We start from the raw sequence: 27,646 nt of genomic DNA, 5'->3' as shown, positions 1-27,646 counted from the left end.
ATGGATTCCTTGGAAGAGGCCAACCTAGAATGAAAAGTGAAGTATGATTTTGAAACACTGGCCACAGCTAATGAATAAAGCCCAAGGTATTGGACCTCAAGGCCAACATCACAGATTGAACGCAGAGCTGTTTGGTAGTTTTTATTGGGTCCATGAGGCACCCATCAGGTGGGATGATATGGGGCCATGACTCTTAAGGTTTTCAGGTCTAATTTGCCTGTACTGCTTCCCTCAAAGAGAGACAGGCATAATTAACAGGACCAAAACACCCACCATGGGCTGAACAGAGTCATTTAGGGGAGCGACTCGGGAGGAACGGCAGCAAATGAAATGTAATTGCAATGGGAGCAGAGGAGTTGGGCTGGTGTGTCGGAGGCACTGATGTGTGTGTGTAAGAGGGAGTAAAAGAGGGAATGAATGGGCCAGACATGAGGGAATGAGAGACTAAATGAAAAACACTAAAGTTAGATGGAGAATATGCACTTGAGAGAAGAGCAAACTAAAGAATGACTGATGAGGGATCATGAGCGACAGGCTGAGATAAACAGTAAGGACCCAATCCTTCAGGTTAAAATAATGCACCTAAAACTTCACGCAAAGTTTAAGAACCTGTTCTGGGAAGGTGGATGCCACCATATTGGTTCAGCTCTGGTTTAATTTTTACAGAATGTTGAAACTGATGGCATGTTGTCATCAGAGGGTGTGTTTAGGGTTCACTCTAGTCCACCATTCAACTGACATTATAAGTATGCAGGCTTCTCAACTAACTTCTTCTGCATTGCACATGCTCAGATTACCTCTTTCAACAGATTGCAGTCTACTGGAACAACTCTTCAACTGGTCACAAACAGCTAAACTAATGGTTAACATAGCCATACATTAAAGTCTGGGTGTAACGTCCTGTCCACACATATACAGACATTTGAGAAACATTTGGGAATTTAACACAGTTTTGGGCCAATGGAAACAAAGGTTCAGGAAAACATTTTACAAAGTGAACACTTTCAGATAATCTGGATATGTTGTTTACATGTGATCAAGATAGCCAGTGGTTTATGGCTTGCAGCATCAGATTTTCGGCGCCATCTTTGTAACTTGTGCCATATTAACTCCCTTGTGGACATTGTTATGGCAGACATAGCCAAAACTGTGCTGGCGTCAAACTTGGTCAACAAGGTTTCAGGCTGAGAGATCACCATCTACTGACAAATTTTCAATCGTGCCTGTGTTTTCATGTAGACAAAGACTATGTTGGATATGTTTTTTCTGAGTAATGGAAGAGGGAAAACTCAGTTTTCTATGTGTGGACATACAGTAGCTTAAATGTGTTAGTTCATCTTGTGCTGCAAAAAGAAACTCTGCACATCTTGATGTTGTTTCTCCATCCCTTGATGATGGAACATCATTCTTATTCAAGATGCTATTTCATTTTGATATTTTCCTGCCTGTTTTTATAAGGTAACAACGAAGGCCATAACATAACATTTGTTCTGCATCACACTCATCAAACTATTTTTGACCCCTCATGTCCTATGCATGGTGATATTATCATTCTGGAACATGTGTATAAGTGCTTCATCTGATAGTAAAGATGACTCAGGATATGTTTGTTCTGTTTTTCAGCTTCTCTTCCCCTTTGGAAAGTGACAGATTGAGTCAAACCACACCAGCAAAACAACTCCCACAGCATGAAACAGCCCCACTGTGCAGGGTCAAGCATTCAGGCTTGCACAAATCTCACAGTGTGAGCCACACTTCAGTTCAACAATTTGATCAAGATAGACAGCGAAGGGTGGCTCATCTGCCCATACATACCAACTTTATTCCACATCTCTGAAGACCACTACCAATGAGTTTTGCACCACTGAACTCTCAAATGTACATATTTGTAGTAAGTGGTTCAGGCACTGCAACCCTACTATAATATCCACTTATGCAATTGTGGATGGATGTTGATGTTTTGATAAACTGCCTGCCAAAGAGTTGTTCTTTGGCTTTTCCTTAGCATATCGCTGTAATGAACCAGCATCAGACATATTTTTCCCATAGATGTGAAAGAACATAAAACGTACATCCTGAGACACAAGGTTGATAAGCCACCCACTTTGAATATGTCTAAATAAACAGGACCTGCTCTGCATTTTATAAATGCCACAGAGCATGACAGGATGCTAATTGCTTAATTTTACCATGCAGTGCACCTGTGTGGAAGCATTTACATTCATTATGTTCCTCTTCTTCATTCATCCGGGTTCACACTTAAGTAGCTGTAAACCTATATCAAATCTCAATGCAATGGAGGCCAACGAAATTTTGTTGCAGCACTCATAACCTTGCAAATTACTCTGAAACAGTCAACGACATCAACTCATTACAGAAGCACAAATAATAAAACCAGCATGCAAAGTTGTCAAAGTTCTGACAAGGACGGTTTGTTTCAGTGGTTTGTTGACATTTTCTCCAGAAATAAGTATGTGCCACCAAATTTTTGGATAATGTTGAATAAGTGCTGGAGCACAGCTCTGCATAGTGCTTCTCAAGCTCCTGCAAATGTGCAACTACCTGTTTTAGCTTTCCACTGCCACATGGACGCAGTGTTAAAAATATGGAACAGCTTGAACTGTGTAGGTGCTGAACTGTAGATGGAAAGAGCTCATTAGCTCTTTTTTTATTATTATACCAAGTATTTTATAGTACAGATCGCCACCAGAGAACACTGTTACAGGCAGGTCTCTACAGTAACACCTACCGACTTGCCAAGAGTGGGTTAAAATGAACCTTGGTGGGTATAAAGGAAAACGTACTGACCAGTCAAGAGGTGATGAATGAAGAATATTAATTCAGTTAATTGTCCTGGTAGCACAATCAATACATTGCCCATAAACTCTATTCCATGACATATTACACATACATTTACTGTGTGATTACTTTTGCATGCCATTGTTGTTCACGGGCTACAAATGAAGAAGAAAGTGCAACTGAATGAGGAGCAAAATCTAAATGAAGTGACACACGAAATGGCGGTGGTTGGATGGTAAAAAAATAAAAAACATGGCTAGTTAAAAGAAAAAGGAGAATGGGAGAATGCTGACAATGAAAAAAAGTTTCAAAAATGCCTTTCAGCTCATGAGTAGTTGGTGCTTGACCAAGAAAAAAATAGGAGTTTACTGTAATGACTGCTCCATTTACACATTTCATCGTTGGGACAAGTAATCTTAAGGTGGAAACTGTAGAGACCACAAAACTCCCCAACCCAAATTTTTGGTTACTAAGTCAGAATTGTATGATTTTCACTGATGACATGATATGGCTGGTATCAGAATTGGTGAGCCACTGATTTAATTGTATTAGCTCAGAAAGTCCCAACAGATTCCTTTGAAGTGGCTCAAAAGGACAAAGATCACCAAGACAAGTGGGAAAGAAAATGTTGAGAGAATGTTATTAGGTATTTTCATGAAAAAAAATATGACGCATGAATGAGTAAATGAATTTAGTTGGCTCTATAATCTGGCTTATTCCCCTAGGAAACATATTGTCATATTGTCATTATTGGTTGGTAATTTTAGAAATTATCCACAGTTTACCAAAGGGGAAAAAACAAACAAACAAACAAACAAACAAACAAACAAACAAACAAACAAACAAACAAACAAACAAACAAGCAAACAAACAAAAACAACAACAAAAAAAAAAACCCAAAACAAAACAAAATGTCTTTTTATGAAATCAGTTGTTTGCTCGAATCAGTATTTTCTGGTTTAAATTAACTTTCAGCCAATCAATATTTTCTTAATTTCCCTTTGGGATTCTAATTTCTGTTAGTTTGATTTAGTTAATTTAATTAATCTCTGCATTATTAGCTTTCTGTAGCACTCCACATGGGTTCATATGCCTTTACATACAGAAGTATGACCCACCAATAAGAAGCATTAAGAAAAGTTTGTGTTGCTTAAAAAGATGTTGCTGTTGGAAGCACCCTGAGGAAATCCTCTTAGCCTCCAGTGAGTTTGAGTGATCATAGAACTAGAATAAGCACACTACAGGAAAGAGAAAACGTGTGCTAATTTGTGTTAAGTGTGCACACCAAATAGTGCCTCCTGTTCTCTGGTGTTTTATTGATATTCATGGGTCACTGAATCATAAGTGACTTTCTCCAAACAACCTCTAAAACATTAAAAACAGCAGGAACATCACTACTCATCACAGGAAACGACCCGTTACAGTTCTGAGTTGCTGCAGTTGACCTTTGATCCATCACCACTCCAACCATCGTTTGTTGTGTCCATTACATTTACTACTATAATTTTTCATAATTACAGTCATTATAAGTTTTTTACCACTGATGTTGAGAGCATTTAAATTGGCCTTGAACCACTTGGTCTGTGTAACAGCTTTGCCCATCCGCTCTTTCACCCATCCCTCTCTTATGTCCCATCATCCCTCACCCTGTCACTCTCAGTTTACCGAGCACTGGATGAGAAGTGACCCAGGGTCAACTGTGTTCCTGTTGCTTTCAGGCACGGGGAGCCCAAACAAATTGGGGTCACTGTGAAGTTGAAGTGGTGTGATTGCACACACAAACAGCCACTTGTTCTGGTGGTCGAGGGTAGATAAGTGGCGATAACAGTGATAGTGTCCTCTAACGTCTTACTGCTGTAATATTACTTCTAGCAGACGGTACAGTGAAGCACTTACGATATGAACCTAATGACACTCTGTTTAATTGTGTGACATGATGAGTGCATCACAGGCACCAGGTTTAGTCCCACTTGGTAATTAACAGGAACCCCCACCGTGAAAACGACTGTGAGCCTTGAATGGAATATTGGGTAGAGGAAGCATAGGGGTCAACTAGACAATTAGAGCCTTGTTAAATGCATTTTTAAATGCCTGGTGTTTCTTAATTGCCATTTCAGTTTTGTCACGAGAGGTGGGTTGAAATGACCTTTAAGCCTCGAACAGGAAAGTTTTAAAAACAGAATTGATGGTATTAACTAGGAACAATATGTTTAGGGTATGATTAGTCATATTCTGCAATCTTACACTGGTCTTTGGAAGTACTAAAGAGCATAAATCTGAATGCCATTTAAAGGAAAGTTCAGTCCAGTGTTACAAATAAGCAAATGCACTGTAATGTCATAGTTTTCCTCTTGCATATTCCTAGGATTACAAATTTGGCTGCCATCCTGACTGCACTGAATATACCAAGTTAATTCCAGATAAATGTCTTAGAAACCTTAAAAAAGTTTTTAAACAAACCAACAGAAAATGTTTGGGTACTTTCCGAATCCTGAATCCCTCCAACCCACTCCCTTGTCGATATACAACAGTTATACAAATATATGCAACAGTTATACAAATATCTTACTATGTGCAGCTGCAGGTAATCGCCCAATCCCTTGGCACTCTCCACCCTGACCAGAATGGCTTCCTTCAGCTGCGTGCTGAAGCCCACTGCCAGCCGGTCTGCCCGTGTGCTCGGCCGGTCATTGGGTGGCCAGGTGTATGTGATGAGGGCTCCGCCTCGCCCGAAGATGTACGTTGTCCCAGCTGCAAAAAAGACAAAGAAAGTTATAATTGATTTTATACAGAAGAAGACAAAAACTAAGAGAAGTTACACAAGAAAACGATTTAAGTACAAAAAAGTAGGAGTTGACTTTATGGGAACTAATGTAGACTATTTTCTACGTAAGCGCTGTCATAACCTTCATAACCATTTTCGTAACCAAACTCTATTACATGAGAAAAAAAAAAGTTTAAAAGTCAGTCCGTTTCAGCAAAAGATAAAAACCTGTGGCATACACACTCCCCAATCACTTTATAATGTCCTCCTGTTCAATTTTTTGTTAACACAAATACTTAATCAGCCAATCACATGGCAGCAGCTCAGTGTCTTTAGTCATGTAGTCAAGATGACTTGCTTAAGTTTAAACTGAGCATCAGAATGAGGAAGAAAGGGGATTTAAGAGACTTTGAACGTGGCATGGTTGTTGGTCTGTGTATGTCAGAAACTGCTGATCTACTGGGATTTTCACACACAACCATCTCTAGGGATTACAAAGAATCGCCTGAAGAAGAGAAAATATCCAGTGAGCAGCAGTCTGGACCAGAATGTGTTGTTGATGTCAAAAGGTCAGCAGACTGGTTGGAGATGATAGAAAGGAAGTGAAAAGAGGCACTGGATCCAACCAAGGTCTGCAGAATAGCATCTCTGAACACACAACACGCCCAACCTTGACACAGATGGGCTACAGCAGCAGAATACCATACCGGGTGCCTCCTGTCAGCTAAGAACAGGAAATTGAGGCTACAATTCACACAGACTCACCAAACCTGGACAAAAGAAAATGGAGAAACATTCCCTGGTCTGATGAGTCTCCATTTCAGCTCCACATTCAGATGGTTGGTTCAGAATTTGGTAGAAACATCATGAAAGTCTGGATCCACCCTGATTTGTGTTTATAATTAAAGGATGCTGGTGGAGTAATGGTGTGGAATATATTTTCTTGGCCCACTTTGAGCTCCTTAGTATCAAAGTGGCCTGGTTTAACCACCACAGACTACCTGAGTATTGTTGCTGACCATGTCTATCCCTTTATGACCACAGTGTAGCATCTTCGGATGGTTACTTCCAGCAGGATAACACACCATGTCACAAAGCTCAGCTGCTTTCTTGAACATGACAATGAGTTCACTGGACTCCAGTGACTTCCACAGCCACCAGATCTCAGTCCAATAGAGCAGCTTTGGGATGTGGTGGAAAGGGAGATTCTCATTATGGATGTGCAAACGATGAATCTGCAGCAACTGTGTGATGCTGTCATGTCAGTATAGCCACAATGAATTAAAATAATTTGGAAAGCAACAGAGGGGGTCCAACCTGGTCTTAACAGGGACCTAATATAGTGGGCACTGATTATATTTACAAAAGGAAGAAAAAAAAAAAAGTCAAGTTTATCTTTGGTAATAACTACATCCACACCAGTCCTGAATGTTTCTTCAGTGCAGCTTCAGCTGCATTGAATTCAAAATGAGGAACATTAACTACTCAACATCCACAAAGGAAATTGTCCAGCTCTCCTTTTACCTCAGCAACATGAAGAGTTGTGGACCAAAAAGCCCCCAGAATCAAAGCAATTTCATGTCTGAACTCTGACAGTAAGGTGAGGTGTGGCTTGGCTCCAACAAGCCTGATGGGAAATGAGAAATGGTGGGCGTTGGCAGTGATTAGCATGTGGTAATGAAACCACGGTGAACCACTCTTAGCCCTGTGGGGCTGCTTGTCCCCTTCCCTCGTCTGGATTATAAATACATACTTACTGGCTGTATTTCTGGATACTAATGCATGAACAGTACATAGCTACATGAATACAAAATAAACAAGGGATGCAGACACATACAAACCCCTACTCATCAACACACCCGTCAACAGAATTTCAATGATTTTGGTTATAACAGTAACAATAATCAGATAATTACAGGACTTTAGATGACACACACCCTGCACGTGTGTTTTATATTCTGCCTTCTCTTCAAGTGACTTTTTATTTGTGGTAACAACAGAGAAGATGGTAAGATCTGGATTGGTCAACAACATCCACAAGGAAAAATCCGGCTAATGAGAAAGAGGACAAGCCATCCTAATGTGTGCACACTAGCAAACACACACTCACTTGGCTACCTGGCACTGTCATTTTCTAACAATTTGCTGGTAGACAATTCAAATCAGCTGATATACACACCATCTTCCTCCCTCTGTCTCCCTTCCTCTCTCACCACCACTTCCTTCTTCCCTCTAAGTAAAGCTAAGCCCTCCGTTCAGTTTTTGTTTTCTTCTTGAGGCTGTATTATTTCAGAGCTGACTAATTATCGTAGCATGGCAAGGAGGGCTATAAAGGGGCTGTGTGCCGCAGGAGGGAGAAAAGAAAGACAGGATGAAGAAAGACAACAGGGAATGAAAGCAAAAAATATAGAGGATAGGTAAAAAGTACGAATTGTGGATGGTAAAAAGGAGAAGTTAGTGTCTTTTTTCTATTTTTTCCTCTCTCTCCACTGTTGATAATCAGTGTAGCTTTACAGAAACTGGGCAAGAGACTACTGGAGAGGAAGAGGAAAAAAAAGATTTCTAAAATGGCCGACAAACTGAGAGAGAGGGGAGCCATGTTGTGATACATAAAGCTGGAGCCAAGTGAGGGGGGGAAATCTGGGCATGTTGATATTGTATCTGTGTTGTTATACAGGAAAGTGACTTTATATGTCTTATTTAGTATTCTCGTCTAAAAGGTTGCAAAAATATGCATTTAGAAGGCCCGGATGGTCTAAATAAATAAAATACAGCAGCTATTTTTGTCATTCTTTGTATAAAAATTTTAAAACCAGCCAAGGATGACCAAAGTCCTTCACACCATAAAAACAATCACTGTAAAGCCAACACTTTACAATACCCTGAATTCAGCATAAACAATGAAAGATTAAACTGCCATATCGATTCACAACAACATGCATCTCATATCACTGAAAAAATACAGTTTCCTTGGTGACTATTCATTCACATGTCTGTGAGATATAAATGCATGTGGTACTCAATCTTGTCTTGTTTTATATTTTGCATATTTTGAAATAAACTGTGGACCAAAAACAAGATTTGCAGTTCAGGCTGCTAGTGGTGTAATGGTGTGGGGTATTTTTTTCTTAGTCCCTTAGTACCAACATGGCCTGGTTTAACCAGCACAGCCTACCTGAATATTGTTGCTGACCATGTCCATCCCTTTATGACCACAGTGTAGCATCTTTTAATGGCTACTTCCAGCAGGATAATGCACCATGTCACAAAGCTCAGATCATCTCCAGCTGCTTTCTAGAACATATCGATGAGTTCAATGGACTCCAATGGCCTCAAGAGTCACCAGACTCACCCCCCAAATAATAGCCATAATCTACATTCAGGCCAACAACTGACATCTCAACCACATGTGGCACACAGAAGATGACATAATCCAAGTTAGGCTGGCAACTGACATCTGGTCCACTTCTGGCCCACACAACACCCTAGCCAGGGCCATAATTGAGTCATACGTGCCAAAAGTAGCTCACTTTCGCTCCAAACATGTCTGTTATCTGCATGGATGTGCAGACAATGTGATGCCATTATGTAAAAATTTACCAAAATCTCCGAGGAAAGTTTCCGGCACCTTATTGAAATAATGCCATGAAGAATTAAGGCCACAATGAAGGCAAACAGAGGTCCAACCTGGTACTAGCATGGTAGACCTAGTAAAGTGCTTAGGTTTTGCTAACCACTTAATGTACAGCAATAGCAATACAGATACCATGTACAACATCTTTATTTTTTTATCAGTGACAGATGTGAAAAGAGTTATTTAACATGCAGAGGAAAAATAAAATAAAAATACACCTCATTTAGGGCGTGACACAAATTAAACATCATCTCTGCATATCACACTGAGATAGCTCCACTAGTTAGCATCTTCCTCATGCATATCATTTACCATATGCTTCATGTTCCTCTGAGAGTTCCCCATACACCTTATGTCACCGTACCAATCACACCTGTCACTTCGGACTCTGTCTTAATTACAAACACAATTGCTTTACTGCTTTGAAAGGCTCTTTAGTGTTTGTGACAGTGTTCTATGAGACAATCTAGTCGGATAAGAACTTTTACGGTTTAATGACACTCTCTCTTCTGTCTTTAACCACCTGACGGGCTGGTGTTGACTTTGCCTTTTTTTGATTTGTGCATCTGAAAGTGACCACCTGCTGTTTTGTGGACTTGTGTGCCTCTGTGTTTATGTGTATGTGCACTCCTCTTGCCTGTAAATGAGGAGACAAAGAAGGCTCTGAGTCTCTAATGAGTAGTCTGACTGGGTGCATCCATGTGTCACTGTTTCTTCCAGCAAACACCTGCTGCTCTACTTGAAAAATCCCCCGAATACTGCAATGCAACACACACTAATGGGAGGATGAGATGGAGCTAGAGAATAGGGGGAAAAGGTGTTTATCAAATCCAAGAGGACAGGTCTGGAGGGCATTCTCTCCTGGTTGTCTTCAACATAATGATTTCCATAAAATCAGGGGACATTTGTACACACAGTGCTGAAGATCTGTGAGTGCACACACACACGGCTCATTACTTCTCCAGCAGGGACATCACGCCTTTGTCCAAGAAGAATAAATCTGGAAGGTTCAGCATGAATTTCTTCAAATAAAGTGTGGCAGTATGTATGGGGAATTTGTCATTTCTGCTGTGAGGAATACTTAAACACACAAACATGAACCTCTAATTATGAGGTATATACAACAGTCTCATTGACATCTGGTCAAATACTAGAAACAGCCTCACAAAAAATCATAAGGAAGAACCTGATTTTCATCAGTTTATCCTCAACTTCAGAAAGGTTTGACTGTGACCACTGTGGCTTTATTTCCATTGTATTTTCAGTCCATGACCAAAATATCCTCTCAGGATGTGACATTTTAGGACATACCTGTTTGGTTGGTTTCTGTTTAGTCTCATGCTGCTCAGGACACAATTTAGCAATTTATGTACAGCCCCTAAATCCATGAAACATTCTAGGCTTTGATGAACTTAAGATAGACTTAGACTTAGATTAGACTTAGATTGAGCCAAAAATAAACTTTGTTTTTATTTGTTAATAAACATCATGCATTCCGGACCTTAAACATATTAAAAATGGTTATTTTGTCATATTCTTCCTGCAAACATGCCCTAAAGTGAGTCAATATGCAGATGTGTCATTATCGTTTTTATATTGGGAACAATTCAGGTCTGCAGGAGGCTCGGTTCAGTACGCAAACCCTCCTGTTCCTCAAATGGGTGGGTTGTCCTGCAGATAGCACATTTATGCTAAAATTTCAATAAATGTCTCTGTATTAAAGTGAATTATTGCATATGTTTCTAACCTTAAAGCTGCTTCGGACTTGTTTGGTGACTCGTTTGGTTTAACACAAGAGGAAATTCACAAATCTCTTCCCACCATTCCTTGAGAAACATTGTCATCAACTTAACCCCCCCAATTTTCCGTACTGTCCTAAAACTTTTTCTGATCTGGGACTGAACTTTGTTTTTTGGGTGAGGACTTGAAGGCTTGAATATTTGTTTTAGCCCACATGTAGACAGGAATTAGAATTTGATATGTTTCGTATTTGTGAAAAACCAGTTTCTTCTTTGGAGATGTACTCAGCCCAGAAAATGTCTTTTAGTTCTTCCAGACACCGAATGTTAGTATTGATTGCGATTTAAAACTCAAACTAGTGGTGCTTTGGGACTTCTCAACAAACAAAAATGTACCTGATTATGGATTCCTCTGACCTTAAGTCTACTGTGGTCTAGTTAAGCAATCTCATCTGCTGTTGCAACAATAACAGCAGTGATGGAAATGTTTTTGCACTTACTTCTCAATTCAAAAACAGAGGCTAAATATTTATTACTTTCATCCAATTAGCTCTGGAACCATTGATCTGGCCAATCAATCCCACCTGCAGATCATGGGGCAGAGCGAGTGCAATGAGATAAATCAAACCATGCAGGATGCCCCGTTGATTATAATCTCCATTCACGTGGACCGGCTCGTAATTTAGTTTGAACAGAAACAGAAAAAAATACAATTTTCTTTTGTCTACAGATCAGATGGAAAAATAATCAGAAAGGGCTCATGAATCAAAGCTGTCATGAAAACCCTATTGATTTAGATTTTATTTATTTATTTATTATTTCCATGAACACCCTCCCCCTTTTCCTCACCCTTCCTTTTGACACACAGAAGTGCAAGTTTATCATTTGGCTTGCGTCCTCTGTGAGGCAACATTGATTTGGAATAGTGGATTCTAGGCCACAACCATCCACCGTGGGGATAAACAGGTCATATTGAAGAAAGAAGACGCCACAATTTTTCATTAAGGCCTGCGGTCAATGTTGCAGTGTCAAATGCCAGTTGCAAAGCCTCTTGGGAGTTGACAGCATGAAAATGGTGAGACAGGCTGACAATAAATGAAAACTCCACAAGGAAAAAAACTAAAGGAGTGATGGCAGTGATGAAGTCTATACTCAAGAGACAATAAGCCTGGAGGTACTGGGACTTTGTACTGATGTGAATTCATACACACTTCTTATTTTAACCTCTCAAACTGACAAACAACTGAAAAACGCAGCGTTGTTTCCTCTAAACTTTATACGTTATTGCATCAGTGCAGACTGATGCTTTGAAGCTGTTTAGGAGACAGACAGAGCTATTGATTCCTTTTAGAAGAGAAGATTGAAAGTTTTTTTTTAACCACGTCATTTGACACAATATATATTTCTGAAACACTTACACAGAGATGCAGTGACAGTGATAAAAAAAAAAAAGAGAGGGGGGTGGGGGGTATGAGGGTGGGTGGCGGGAGGTGGGTGAGATGAAACATTTGCCACAAACTTTCAGAAAGCTGTTGATCTTTAAAGATGAAGTCACAACTGCACACAAGCTCCTGACATTTTGGGGTCTTACCATCACCCTCCTGTACGCTGATGAAACTTTCTTCTTATATTCTAAAAACCTTGATGACATTGCCACCCTTGGTTGGAAGGATATTACACTGTGGCAGAATATAGGAAAATGACTGAAATGGCAACCGAAAGGTTGGCTGTATATCTAGAGTGGAAACAGCAAGTCATTTTGCTGGCTGGCTCATATTTCTCTTCTACTTTTCGGAAAAGATTGCTTCAAAGGATGAAAAAGCCTCAAAGTTTCAGAGAGGAAGAAAACACAAGCCTCTTCTTTTCTTGCTCCATGAGATTGTGTAGAATTTTACATCACAGAGATGAATTCATAAAAGATAATAATTGGATTGGATCATGAAACTTCAATAATCTTACTATTTAATCATGTAAAAGTCAAATGCAGCCCAAGGCTACATGTCATGTAAATGTGTGTAGAAAGTAATGTTTGCATATTACTTTTATTCCATCCTCTTTCTTATGATACACAGCCCAGAATAAGGTCTGCTGAAGTTGTATCCTCTGCTTTAATAGCTGATCAGGAGACATGGGTTTGGCTGGGATCAAAGGGGACCATGTTATGTTAGAATTCAAATGAATAATTCTCTTTGTCAGCCCCCCATTTGTTATGGAGTACTTCAAGGGTCTATTTTGGGGCTAACCTTGTTTTCATTGTATATACTGCCTCAGGAAAGATTTTTAGGAAAAATAATCCTTTTGTTATTATACTGATAACATCCAAATTTACTTCCTCTCTTGAACTACATGCCTCTGTCTCACTGCAGCCACTGTTGTCTGAAAAAGACTGGTAATGCAGAATTTTCTCATGCTAAACCAGTGGTTTCCAAATTCGGGTAAAAATGACAGAAGTATGACAAGGACGTCTCACCTTGAACGAAAAGCCCATTGTCTAGTTCAGAAGTAAACGACTCAATTGTCGTATATAGCAGAGTTGTTTTACTAAAACAGCATCCATCTTATTGAAAGCTCTATTCACCTGAAGTAGTTTGCAGTTTCCTGGTTTAAAATGCCTCACACTAAAGCGGAGGAACTGATTCCTTCTGCCACTGACATGGTTTTAACTATAGCTACCGAAGAAGCAGCCAATAAACTAAAGACTATTTTGTGGCACATTTCTCCATACGCTTCTGTGTAAGCATTAGGGTGCAAGTGGTAGTGTGATTGGAGGGGCTCAACATTATAGTTGTTGATGAAAAGGGGCCCTGTCGAAAAAGTTTAGGAACCACTGAGCTAAATGAAAACTAGATGGAAGTAATTGTATTTGGTAATTGTTCCCCTTTGGATACACCAACTACTACACTTGGTCCGCTTCCTTTTTTTCTTTTATTTATATTTTTGTTTCTAAAATTTCTTTTCAACAGTTAGGACGAATGTGACCTTCCTTCAAAAGACCTAAAAAAAATGTATAGCCTTCATCACCCCTAGATTAAACTGGTGCAATGCTTTATACCATGGCCTTAAAAGCTAGTCTCTTTATTGCTTGCATTGAGTCCAATAAACTGCAGCAAATGTCACAGAATAGTGATGCGCGGGTCGGGGTTTTTTCCGACCCGCGGGTCCCGCTCTTTTAAAAAAAATTGGACCCCACCAAACCGCCCCGCACCTCTGCTTCTATTTTTTTAACCCGACCCGACCCGACCCGACCCGCTCCGCCCCATTAAAACACATGATATTGACGAATGCTTTTATTTAGTCTGAGAAAGGTGCATATGGTCTCCTAAATTGGCACTGGAAACTGGCAACACAAAATGTATTTTCATTTGAACGTTAAGCCTATAAACATAAATAGGCAAATAAATAAAGTGTTTTAAAGCGTTTAAGTGTTATAAAACACATAGCCAATGCTGCTGCTGTTGTCTGCACTGATTACCTCGTTGAACCTGTCCCAAACCTGTGATTTAGCCATTTGACCCTCTTTCTTCTTTTTAAGGACGTAAACTCCCGAACAAATGTTATTCAACACTTCTTCCATCTTTTGTTGCTTGTCTGCTTGGCGCTTTCTGCACCTGCGTAGCCTACTACGCGCCTAGGTGGACATTACGTTATAAAACGTGACCTGTGTTTAAATAACTGATAAATATTTTGTCTTACATATTATAGTAACAAAATGTAGACACTGATTAAGGTCTTTATTTTCAGTTTGACAAAAAATAAAATTAATAGATAGAACTAGATATTTCAGAATAGTAAACCACACCAACCCGCCCCGCAGTGAAGTGAAAATTCTTTGACCCGCCCCAACCCGAACCGCGGGTAACCCGCGGGACCCGCGGGTTAGGGGGCGGCCCGCACATCACTATCACAGAAGTCATGATCATATCACTGCAGTTTTAGCAGCTTTACACTGGCCCCTTGTACATTTTCATTTTAAGATTCTTTTTCATAGTTTCAGAGCTTTAAACTTTTAGTTTTGTTTATTTACTATTTATCATTGTATTATTATTACTGTATCCACCAGTGGACCGAAGACAAGTATCAGATTGTGTATAACGGGGTTATATGCCAAGTTTTTACTGTAAAGTGATGCAAAGGGTCTCAGAAACTGTGTGTATCAAATATGTTACATAAGGCATTATAGGGTTAAAGAGTCCTATTGAAGATTTTTACATTTTGGCAAACGTAATGAAGCCTAACTCAGCATCCTTCTTACATCCTGTCTCTTATTATAAGCTCCTCCCAACCAGTAAAAGTTAGTCTCATGTTGACTCCTGTCTTATCTCATGATCTATCACTTTCTTTCCTTTTGTCGTCACTTCATCTGAAAAATGTCCTCTTGCATTTATTTGCTCATTCAGCCATGGTGCCATTAACAAAGTCAGTGTGTTGATATCCAGCTGCCAGCGTATTACACAGTGCCATCAAAAGGAGTTAAAGACAGGAGTTTTGAGGTCAGAAACGTATGTAGTATTGTTTCAGACTTTTAAACGGTACAGCATCCAACTACTTACCCAAGCTGCTCCACCATTACAACCCCAGTGGATCGCTGAAATTGCTTTCACCGCAGCCGAGGTCTCATTATAAATATAGAGGGGATTGGGTTGTCGCAGTAGCAGTCTGTAAACTTAGATATAACCAACTGGTAATATTTGACAATTTTACATTTCAAATTCCTTCTGAAATCACACTGGTTTCACTTTTTGGTTTAATTTGAGATAAATTTGAATACCATCAGATTTTTATGTTGTGGTGTCTGGACTACAAAGTCCCTTTAAATGATTTTGGAGTCAGAGTAAATACCCCATGTTTCATATTTCTTAACACTCCACAGTCAGTTCTCGCACACAGCCTTGTCTTATTAAAACATATTTAATGGAAAAGCTCCTGGGGGAGGAATTAACTAACACAGTTCAGGGGGGAACTATCAACTTGGAATGGCAAGGTTGGAGGTCATGTATTTATGATGTTTTACACTCTAACTTTGCTTCACAGGGCATCCCTTCAACCCTACACACCCTGAATCTTATTGAGCATCCCAAATACATTCCTCTCTCCATAAAAGTCTCCTGAGTTTGAGGTAGAACATCCCAAAAGGGCTTTTACTTCACAAACCAAGAACCCTTAACACAGGACCAAGAACTACATGTCAAAGACAAAATCAGTCATTTTTGAGTGTATTTAACACATCTGAAGAAGAGTGATAACAATCTGAAATAAATCAGATGGTCTTAGAAAGGCTTTTTGTTAAAAAAAAAAAAAAACAACACTTTTTGTCAAATTACTTTTGAAGCAAACTATTGCTATATAGAAAAGCACCTCAGGCTCATTTCCCTGAGGTTACGTCATGCATGGCTGTAAATAACCGCTAACTTAACTGAGTTAGCTGTTTATGTGATTAGTCTGTTTGATAAAATGTTTGCTGCATTGGAGCTGATTCAAAAAGGAATTATCTGGGATTAAGATCCCTTCTCTCTCTTTTTCATGTTTTCCATCCATCTTTCCATAATACACAAATACAGAATTTGCTTCAAACAAAACTAATGTTAAGAAGATTTATAGAGGAGGAAATAGAAATTGTCTAATTGATATATTGACAGATTGAAAGAAAGCTAAAAAGGACAAATCAAAAACTTGATTTTTCATATAATAAAACCTGAGCCAGTTTTAAAATTAGCCAAATACATCATCAGCTTAACAACACTGACAGACTAACAACAAACTTTACACTTTATCATAAAACCAAGTCAAAATGCAGAAGGAGTGTGTGAGAAATACTGTGAAGAAAAAAGAAAGAAAGAAAGAAGAAGAAGAAGAAGAAGAAGAAGAAGAAGAAGAAGAAGAAGAAGAAGAAGAAGAAGAAGAAGAAGAAGAAGAAGAAGAAGAAGAAAGTGGGGCATTTGTATGGATTTTGGATTTTTTTAAAAAAATATTTGTAAAAGCTATATCATACGATGGCCCTGAAGTGTCACAGCAATACAAAAAACAACACAGATACAAAAGCCATTATGTTGCCATTTGGGTATTTGTCTTGTAGTTAATTGTGTACACTGCTCAAAAAACATAAAGGGAACACTTAAACAACACAATGTAACTCCAAGTCAATCAGATTCTGTGAAATCAAACTGTCTACTTAAGAAGCAACACTGATTAAAAATCAATTTCACATGCTGTTGTGCAAATGGAATAGACAACAGGTGGAAATTATAGGCAATTAGCAAGTAAAGGAGTGGTTCTGCAGGTGGTGAACACAGACCACTTCTCAGTTCCTGCTTTCTGGCTGATGTTTTGGTCACTTTTGAATGCTGGTGGTGCTTTCACTCTAGTGGTAGCATGAGACGGAGTCTACAACCCACACAAGTTGCTCAGGTAGTGCAGCTCATCCAGGATGGCACATCAACGCAAGCTGTGGCAAGAACGTTTGCTGTGTATGTCAGCATAGTGTCCAGAGCATGAAGGTGCTACCAGGAGACAGGCCAGTACATCAGGAGACGTGGAGGAGGCCGTAGGAGGGCAACAACCCAGCAGCAGGACTGTTACCTCCACCTTTGTGCAAGGAGGAGCAGGAGGAGCACTGCCAGAGCCCTGCAAAATGACCTCCAGCAGGCCACAAATGTGCATGTGTCCATTCAAACGGTCAGAAACAGACTCCATGAGGGTGGTATGAGGGCCCGACGTCCACAGGTGGGGGTTGTGCTTACAGTCCAACACCGTGCAGGACATTTGGTATTATCCTAAAGAACACCAAGATTGGCAACTTCGCCACTGGCACCCTGTGCTCTTTACAGATGAAAGCAGGTTCACACTGAGCACATGTGACAGAAGTGACAGAGTCTGGAGACGCCGTGGAGAACGTTCTGCTGCCTGCAACATCCTCCACCATGACCGGTTTGGCAGTGGGTCAGTAATGGTGTGGAGTGGCATTTCTTGGGGGGCCGCACAGCCTTCCATGTGCTTGCCAGAGGTAGCCTGACTGCCATTAGGTACCGAGATGAGATCCTAAGACCCCTTGTGAGATCATATACTGGTGCGGTTGGCCCAGGGTTCTTCCTAAAGCAAAACAATGCTAGACCTCATGTGGCTGGAGTGTGTCAGCAAGACAAAGGCATTGATGCTATGGACTGACCCGCCCGTTCCACAGACCTGAATCCAACTGAGCACATCTGGGATATCATGTCTCGCTCCATCCAGCAATGCCACGTTGCACCACAGACTGTCCAGGAGTTGGCAGATGCTTTAGTCCAGGTCTTTTGCAGGTGATCCCTCATCAGGAGCATGTCCAGGCATTGCAGGGAGGTCATACAGGCACGTGGAGGCCACACACACTACTGGGCCTCATTTTGACTTGTTTTATGGACATTACATCAAAGTTGGATCAGCCTGTAGTGTTTTTTTCCACTACAAATCCAGACCTCCATGGGTTAACAAATTTGATTTCCAATGATATTTTTTGTGTGATTTTGTTGTCAACACATTCAACTATGTAAAGGGCAATACGTTTAATTTCATAATATCGTGCTCCCTGTGATCAGCCGTTGTGACAGCTGCTGTCAGGGTTAAGGCAGAGGTGGGACTATTGTTATGAAAAAGGTGGTGCTTTTGGGGCTTCCACAACACCTATTCCATGTGGAAAACCAAAGGATTTTTAAGAAAGCTGGAAAGTCTACTTCCTTTTTTGTAAGGAAGTTTTGATAAAGAAAAAATAAATCAGTACAAACATCTTGTTCTATGCCAACAGATCCAATGGTTTCATGTGCAGATGTGTGTTTAAACAGATTATTCACACCCTCCTCCTTAGAAACCCACTCAAAAACACACAAACACTTTCAGTGCTGCAATTACAGCGGAACATTTTCACATTAACTTTTCTAATAACATGCCAATCAAGCAGAAGCAGCAGATAGAAATGTGTAAATATTTCAGCTTGAGGTTCTGCCATGAAAGTCTGCTGATTATTAATTAACCATGATGTGGTAATGCATTACCAGACTGACTCCAACCCGTCAACCCCACCACCATCTTAAAAGCAGATAACTAAAAACACATGAAAAAAACACAACCTAGATACTCATTATAACAGCTAGCAAAGACTGGAATAAGACAGAGAAAAGAATGGGGTAGGTGTTTGAAGAAAAATATAAGTGAAAACCAAATGAGAAGTCTGAAGGATGGCCATGCCAAGCCCACGGGCCCAGACATGTGCTATATGAGGAAATGATAACAGACGTGTTTAGAATAACATCCTCATGTCCCGGGCAGAGTCATTAAGCTGGGCTGTTCTGAAAAGGTCAGACTTTTTTATTGCTGATTGGCCTATGGGAACACAGGTGTGTGCTTGTGTGTGTGTGTGTGTGTTTTTTTTTTACAAATGTGCAAGCAACTGTGCATGCTTCTTGATAATGTTTAATGACCACGGGCACAATTAGTGTTAACATCATCCTAATTACACTGGAGTGGCCTTCAAAATGTGAACATAAACACAGGCTGAAGCTGGTGTTAGCTGTTTTATCTGCAACAGACTGACCTGATGAGTTGGTAAACAATTTTGCATAAAGTGGATGCACATAAATAACTAAGAAAAGTGAGAACAGTGAATTTGAAAAGATAAAAATGTTCAGTTTCCTAGACTGTGCAACTCTCAAGTCAAAGGAAAAACCACCAGTGGTGCAAATTGGGTAAAATGTGACTCCCATTGACTTCCCCTCTTGAGGCTGACGGACATAATGGCCTCTAAAAACACTGCTTGTCAGTTATGGAGAGGCAGCACCTTGTGCAATCACTGTGTCCAAGCAAACATCAACCTCCACTTCAGTAAATCACTATTCAACATCAAACTGTCACCTTCAGAGTGCTTGATTAGTAGTTGCAGCAACATTCTGTAGTCCTTTAATGAAATGAGCTGAGTGTGTCACAAAGCTTCGATAACTTGTTCCTAAAGTTGTTGGAGTAGCTGACAGAACAAAGCATAATGTGCAAAATTGATGGATTAATGACCTTAATCTTGGATGTGGAATGTTTGAGAGGGGTATAATAGGAGCATCTGATTGAAAACAGAGAGCATAAGACAGAGAGCACAGAATAAGAAGGGATCAGTGGAAAGCTTCTTCCAAAGACCAACAAATCCAGAGTTTCATTTCCCAGGACGGTATTCCTCAGACTCCAGGATAACCCACATCAAAGACCGAGGCAGATCAAGCGAGAAGATGAAAGAATAATGTAGTCTGTAGTAGATGTGCGGGATGCATGCATTAAATAGTGTGCGCATGTGTGCTGAATATGTTCTGACAAACATGTGAGAAGCTGGTGCAGGTCAGTCCACACAGGAATTTGGGATCTTGTGAAGATTTGAGTGTTCTTGACACATGAAAGCTGCTGGGTGGGATTCAGGATTGCACAGATGTATGGCTGCAAGTCATTTCCACTCACATATAAGGTCCAATCATATCAGTCATACAGCAATCATGCGCTTGCATCTGCAAACATTAGCCTCAGTATGAAATATGACAACTTAAGCCAGTACCTTTGAAGACTGAAGGTGGTCTTCCCTCCCTATGATTTCATAAGACTTTGAATCTGACACACACTGCTTTGGTGGCAATTGAGGCAAATAACAAAATGCCAAACACTAAGAGTAGGTCAAAATAAGCAGATACAGCTAAAAGCAAACTGGAAAAAAGAAAGATATCTGCATGACATCTCTCCATGGGTAGTCATCTGAAATGTCACCAGTACCTCTGTTCTCTGATGTGGAGTCAATGTTAAAGTGCCCAAAGAAAGCAAAGACAGTAGACTGTATTCTTTTCATCTCTCCTCCCGTATCTCCCCGGACCCATGGGAACTGCTGGACAGGGACGGCTGAAATGTGCCTGTCATATAGCTGACATTTGACATGTAGATGGAGCTAGTAAGCTGTACGAGTGAGGTGAGGAGAGGGAGCTTGAATGACTGTGCTTTGCTGAGAGCCCTTCAATAGAAAACAAATCAAGCTGAACAAATAATGTTGGAGAAAAAATAACACTAGAGAAAAAAAAAGGGTAACAGAAATGGAGATTTACTGTGCTGTGTCTGGAACCACAACATTTAGCCAGAGGCACGTCACTTCCTCCTTCTTTTACTCTAACTGCCCGTCTCTCTTTCTTTTATTCCTTTTCTTTAATTTAAACCCTCCATTTTAGCCCCTTATCCCTCCACTCTCTGTCGCTCTGCTGGCTGGCAGTCAGACATAGCAGGCTGCGGCCATTATGTAACAATCCATTTGTTGGTCGGTGCAGCCCATGCACAGCCGCAAATACAGCCCTTATATGCACAGACGCTGGCGCACACAAACAAACACAAACAAACACAGACTGTAGCAGAAAAGAAAACATACACTGGGGTTTGTGATGGTAGTCACATAACTGGTGCGTCATGTAAGCCAAGGAGCCAACTGGACTTTGAAGCAATCTGTTGGGTTTAAGAATGCTCCGCTGAAGGCACCATCATTTATCCCAATGGGGCTTAACATATCTTGTAAATACAATGAACGCTGTTACAGATGAGGAGAGTGTACAATTCTTTTAATTTGAATTATTCACCAAACAGGACACAAGTAAGCAGGTATTTCATACGTATCCTGATAGGCTTTTACAGACAGAAGCTATATTTAGTTTTGGCAAAGAGGGGATCATAATCTAATCATACTCTTTATATCTCCAGATATGCTATTAATGACTAAAGCAACTTTAAGAGTATGTAACTTCCTAACCTTAAAAATATGTGTTTCTGGCTTGTTTTGGTGGCACAGTGACATTTATTATGTACATTTCTGGAGCTGTTGTTGCTCCGCAGCATTCCAAGCCTGAGAAACAGCACTTCACAACTTACTTTTCCAAGACACTGCATCACTTTAAAGCACCATTTCGCTGTATGACAATGCATCACACTCTAGCAACTGGATATCAACACAATGGTCATATTAAATGCATTGATTCAACAAAGAAACCCAAGAGTACATTATCAGAAGTAGTGAGTAAAATAGGAAAGTGACAGAGTGAGACAGAGCAAGAGATAAGAGTCAAAATGGAACCAACTTACTGGCTGCAGAGAGCTCAGAGAAGAGAGGGATTTATTAGGGGGCACCAACGTTCAGTAGTAAGGGTTTAAGTTGGGCAACAAAATGCCAAATCAGGCATGTTTTTCTCTGGGAGCAACGGCTATGGTGGACTGGGACTAGAGGAAGGGAAATGGTGGTTCAGGGAAGGTTCTTTTAATTTTAGCTGCGACCCTCACAAGATGTTCACAGAATTTTTAGACATACTTTCATCTCAGCAATCCAGGCAACTTTCTCTAAGCATCATAGCCAACTTTACCAGAACCTTCAGCCTGTAAGTTGTGCAGGTCTGCAGCTGTAACAGCCTCTCAGTTACTGCAGCCACACCAAACCGTAAACGGTCATCCGTGATTGTGTGTTTTTTGAGCAACGTACTCAAGATCCTGAACAGTCTCCTGCTGAAATTCAGCCATTTCTACCAGCTTAAAATCTTCATTTCCCTCCCGAGGCCACAGAGGCAGGCAGGCAGCACAGCTCTTCCTGCTGTAACAGCCTGCGACCTGACCAGTGTTGATCGACCAATAAACGACGATCTGCCCCAAGACACGTCTTGAATCAGGTGTGTTAAAGCAGGAAACACCTAAAACCAGCAGGACTGTGGTCCTCAAAGACCAGAGTTGCCTATCCCTGACCTGTGTCTAGGACCATGGTAGTTATGGTCTAGAAGTTTTATCTAGTGCAACTAGAACATAATTAGCATCTCTCACCTAAGTTATTCATAAACTTTACTTACTGGTGTTAGAAGCGTGCTACAGTTCTTGTTTATAAGCTTTACAAAACAACCCAGATTTCTACACACTGAAATGCAGCTACATGTTTCGCTGTCATGGATTTTGACTTTTCCGAGCATGCTCGGGGGAATCTAACCTTCAAAAGTGTACAATTTTCCTTTACTTCAGACCAGAGGGGTGCTTGAAACCTAAACAGTAAATGCAGTCACCGTAAGGAACACTTGGCAAATGCACAGCGAAGCCTTTGGCTTGGGGCTGTTTCAGAGCCTGTTGAGAGTGTTTGGACAATGAATGGCAGCACAGTAAGATGGGGAGTGGCTGTTACAAAGCCATTTCCACTTTTTAAATGTCACAATAGTGTAATTGTGTAAAAGAGGAAGAACTATTACAGTCCCGGAAGACCTGGGAGAAAGTAAACCTCCTTATTGCAAAGATATTTAATCCCCTTGTGGGATCACTCAAGTCTTTTAAAGTAAAAATAAAAACAAACAAAAAAAACCAAGTAAAAGAGGACAGGTTGTAGAAATGAATTGGAGACAAAACAGCTGAAAGAGATGCTTGCAGGCAAATAAAGCACAAATCTTATTTCACCCTGTCTTATAAACAACAGCAAGTAGACAACAGTGCAGTCGCCCCCAAACAAAAACAGAAATGTGATTTGATGCAGCCAGGCAGCCACTGCAGTGTCCACAAGCTCCAGCAGCAGTCCCATCATCACAATAACTCCAGCATCCCATGCCATCTCAACTCATTTCCCAAGCTCGTACTTTCTATGTGCGTTTGCGGTGGCTAATGAGGGAAATTAGACAAATGATGAATACAGTTCACCCTGGATTTGAGTCAACACATCACAGATAACAGCCAGTCTGAGGAGCTGCACAATGGCAGGGAAATATATTGTTCCAGCCAGTTCTCAACTGCAAACATTTCCTCTGTAATTAGCAGAGCTTGCCTGCCAAAGCACAGGACAGGAAGTAGTGATTACACCAATGACAGCAGCCTTACTGTAAAGTTTTTACTGTCTTTCTTAAATTTCACTAGAGAAGTTTCTGTCTTGCTACTCTTTGATATATACTACAAGTTAGCCTTTAAATTAGCACTGAACTGTATGTCTTTAGATTTTTTGAAGTAAAATTTCTTCACAGTACTCTGATTACAATGAGGTACATGATATGTGTTTAGACTTCTAACCTTTAATAATTGATGTTTGCTTAAGAAAAAGGATTTCCACAGACATCATGGCTGAACCTTCCTCTCGGCAGTAAGAGGATCACTTTCAGCCTGGAGCTGATTCAGTACACAGAAAACTTCGGCAGTACTTTCTCTTTTCTGCAATTTATCTACATTTCTTTTCCCGCTCCATCGTTTTCACTCAATAGATTAAAGAAAAAAAGGTTTCATGGGTGTCCGGAAGCATTAGCTTCTTGGTTTTATAGCTACAGTGTGAGGATATGGGGGTAATGCCCTCGTGATCTTGTGCTCTTTTCTTTTTATCTGTGTCACTCTAAATGTTTAGTACAAGAAGCTAAATGGTAGCCCCCTGGCTTTATTTTCCTTTAAAAGAAAGCAAATGTTTGGTTAAAGAAGATTCCCTGGGACAAAATAATCTGAAGGCCTTAAGTCTGTGTTCCATTTTCATCTGAACTTTTTACTGTTTGTTTAAGGCTATGACAACAAAGTGGCTGCATCCTCGATATGTATCAATAAATAATAAAGACAGAATGAGATGTTTGCAAATCTCATAAACCCATATTTTATTCTCAATAGAAAAACAACATATTAGATAGTGAAACTTAGACATTTTAATATTTCATAAAAAAAAAAAATGCTCATTTTTAATCTGATGGCAACAACGCATCTGTTGAAAGATGGAACAGGGGCAAAATAAAGACTGGGAAAGAAAATCACAAATCAAAAACAGCTGAAGGAGCTTTGGACAACTAATTAGGTCAATTAGCAACAAGTCAGTAAAATGACTGACACAAAAGGAGCATTTCAGAGAGGCAGAGTCTCTCAGATGTAAAGATGAGCAGATGTTTATCAAAACAAACTGGGTTTAAAAACAGTGTCAGAGAAAATGTTCCTTGATTGTGAAGACTTTAAGATTCCACCATCCACTGTATAATGTCATCAAAACATCTATAGAACCAGGTGAAATCTGTGTGTGGAGCGAAAAGGGTGAAGATCAAAACTGGTGATCTTGGGGCCCTCAAGCTGCACTGAATTAACAACAAAAATGATTCTCCACTGGAAATCATTGCAAGGGCTTAGGAAGACTTCCAGAAATCACTGTCTGTGAGGTTAAAGCTCTGTCATGCAAAACTAGAAGCCATATGTGAACAGGATCCAGAAACACTGTCATCTTCTCCGGACTAATCTTATTCCATAATCGTATTGGTATTTTCCCATATTTAAAAACACAGGTAAAAACTTCAATAATACAGAACAAAATGCAATATTACAGATTCTTTTACAGTGCTTGAAATGTGCTACATAAATAAACTTGTCTTCTATGGAGGACAATGGCAAAAACAGGCTATTTGAATTCATTTGTTAATACTACAATTAAACATAATTTTTATAAAAATGAACTAGTTCAGCTTGTTGTTATGATGGTGCCACGAGGACCTTCAAGTGTAGGTGAGCTTCAGCCGAAGCATGTGTATAATTTCTGAGTGAAGCTTGATACAAAATGTGAGATGTCGCTCTCAGCAGGTAAAGGTGAGGATAGCCTGAGATTAAGGATGAGTGGAAGGATGAGATGTTGTCAGCCACGACACGGCGTATGTTAGAAATGTGCAGATGGAGCAATGAGATGACAGTTTGCACTCCATTTTCCTTGACAGCTACTAGAGACACCAAAGAGTGTAAGGAATCCTCAGAGAGAAAGAGAAGAAGACAGACTGATAATATCCACCTTTACCTCTGGCTTCATTCTGTCTGCTGACCTTCATTTGCTGCTCCTGTTCTCATTTTGTTATCTCTTCCCTCTACTCTCCCCAATCTCTGCTCTAATTTTCCCTCTGCTGTGTGCCGAGACTGGCCACGCTGGGCCGGCGGGCTCGACTGCAGGTATGTGGAAAGGACCTTTTTCTAATGAGATGCCTTCGGTGAGGTTTTAAACGATCACACCGACCCTCGCCTTCAGCAACACCAGCAATGAATGGCAGACAGGAAGAGGTTAGAGTTAAAAAGGGACACGAGGAGGTGGAAGGAAGTAATAAAAAGGTGAAGAAAAGAAAAGCAGAAGGGAGAGAAAGCCTTTCTAACCTCAATCAACTCAGGTCGAGTCCAACTCTTCTATTCTAAAAATGGTAAGGTTGGATGACTGCGGTATTTAGGTTACAGATAACAGTAGGAAACAATGACTTCCTCCACCATGCACTTTATTCCAAAGCCAAATCCAAGTCCCCTCTAGTGATAAAGATCAGAGGCTGCACAGCTGCTCAGAGAGAGTTCACAAGTACATGAAATAATTTGAGTGCCTGACAAAATCACACTTTTAAAATATTGATCAGTGAAAACTAATGATGTAATGGACAGACAAAGGGGCTGCTGTTACCACAGCGATACTCTCAAAAAAAAAAAAAAAAAAAAAAAAAAACTGTTCTCAAATGGTTTAGCTAAAGTGAAGTAATCTGGTTTATTTCAGCAAACAACAAAACCCCCAAGTACCAAAAAAAAAAAGAAGAAGAAACCTGTCTCACCAGGCGACTATGGTCCTACACAAAACTTAAATGTGTGACTCAGTCACATCAATACTTGGATGTGTCAGAATAATGTCTGAAAAAAGACTGGATTTAACTGTACTAGAAGACGTTAAATGGATAATTGGTTCTATAAAACGACTGAGTGCCTCTGTACAAGGAAGGCTGCAGAGAAAAAAAGCAATATGGAAAAAAGAAGCTGTGATAAAAAGAAAAAGACATCAAGAAGACATTAATTAGAGAAAGAAGACTTGTGTGTTTGGACCTCACCCCCTTTCAGCTCGCCGTCTGTGACGAGATAGCATGTGGTAATCCTGCAAAACCACTTGTTCCACATCCATCATGAGCTGTTTTCTTAACTAGAACTCAGTGCCAAAATTGAGCATCATCCTCTGTCGTGTAACAAGGCTGTCAATTTCTACTGTGAGGGAAAAAGTAAAACATTCAAACAGAAATACCCTGAGTGGGTGAATACATTTACAGAGTACAAGTCACTGATAAGGCAAGGCCATCAAAACACAAGGCTGCTTGACAAATTATTACCGCGTTTCGCTGTAAACTGCAATGAAGGTTAATCTGAGGGCCGAACGAGGCAGCTGAGGATGATGTAACTGCTGGCCTCGTTCTGAAGATCTTCACCAAAAAGATTGTTGCAAGGGTACTGAATTTGAGTGAGTTCAGTTCCTTCAAAGTTGTTTTTCTGACACAAAGCAGCCCTAAATGCTGATACACCCTGACTTCCCTTTGTGCTGTCCAGTGGGATCACTTGCAAATCAGTGTGGCTGGGAGGCAAAGAGATGTGACTAAAACAATGCTGTGGCTGCTCTGTCACAGATTCATTGAGCATCTTGGACTTCAAAAACTTAAAACCCAGCCAGGCTGGCTAGCCTCTAGTCACAATAGCTCTAGCTTAAAGGTGACAAACAAAAGTATCACACAGTCTAAAGGTGTCCTGCAGGTAATAGAAGTTTCCCTGCTGCTACACACCCGACACAAATAAAAGGGTAATTAGCAGACTTGGCCAGAGCCTGAAGTCTGAGTCAGGTGCGTTGCAGCAGTAAAACGTTTAAAACCTGCAGGACACAAGCCCTTGAGGACCAGGAATGAGTCTCCCAGATTCTAAAAACATAGGAGCAGTTACACACCT

General features: G+C 40.3%; 1 protein-coding gene across 6 annotated transcripts in view; it reads right to left on the bottom strand.

The window, feature by feature from the left end:
- The window catches only part of nrxn2b (neurexin 2b), an 815,055-nt gene that overhangs the window by 132,056 nt on the left and 655,353 nt on the right, over window positions 1-27,646 (bottom strand). For all 6 annotated transcript variants that reach the window (XM_041985417.1, XM_041985422.1, XM_041985421.1 and 3 more), the window contains one exon: window positions 5,369-5,550. In XM_041985417.1, coding sequence (XP_041841351.1) covers window positions 5,369-5,550 — 182 coding nt within the window. The remainder of the gene's footprint in view (window positions 1-5,368; window positions 5,551-27,646) is intronic.

This window comes from Melanotaenia boesemani, chromosome 5 (genome assembly GCF_017639745.1).
Source record: "Melanotaenia boesemani isolate fMelBoe1 chromosome 5, fMelBoe1.pri, whole genome shotgun sequence".
NCBI classification, from domain to species: domain Eukaryota; kingdom Metazoa; phylum Chordata; class Actinopteri; order Atheriniformes; family Melanotaeniidae; genus Melanotaenia; species Melanotaenia boesemani.
Note: the sequence above shows the minus strand (reverse complement) of the source record. Positions and strands in the feature narration are given on the sequence as shown.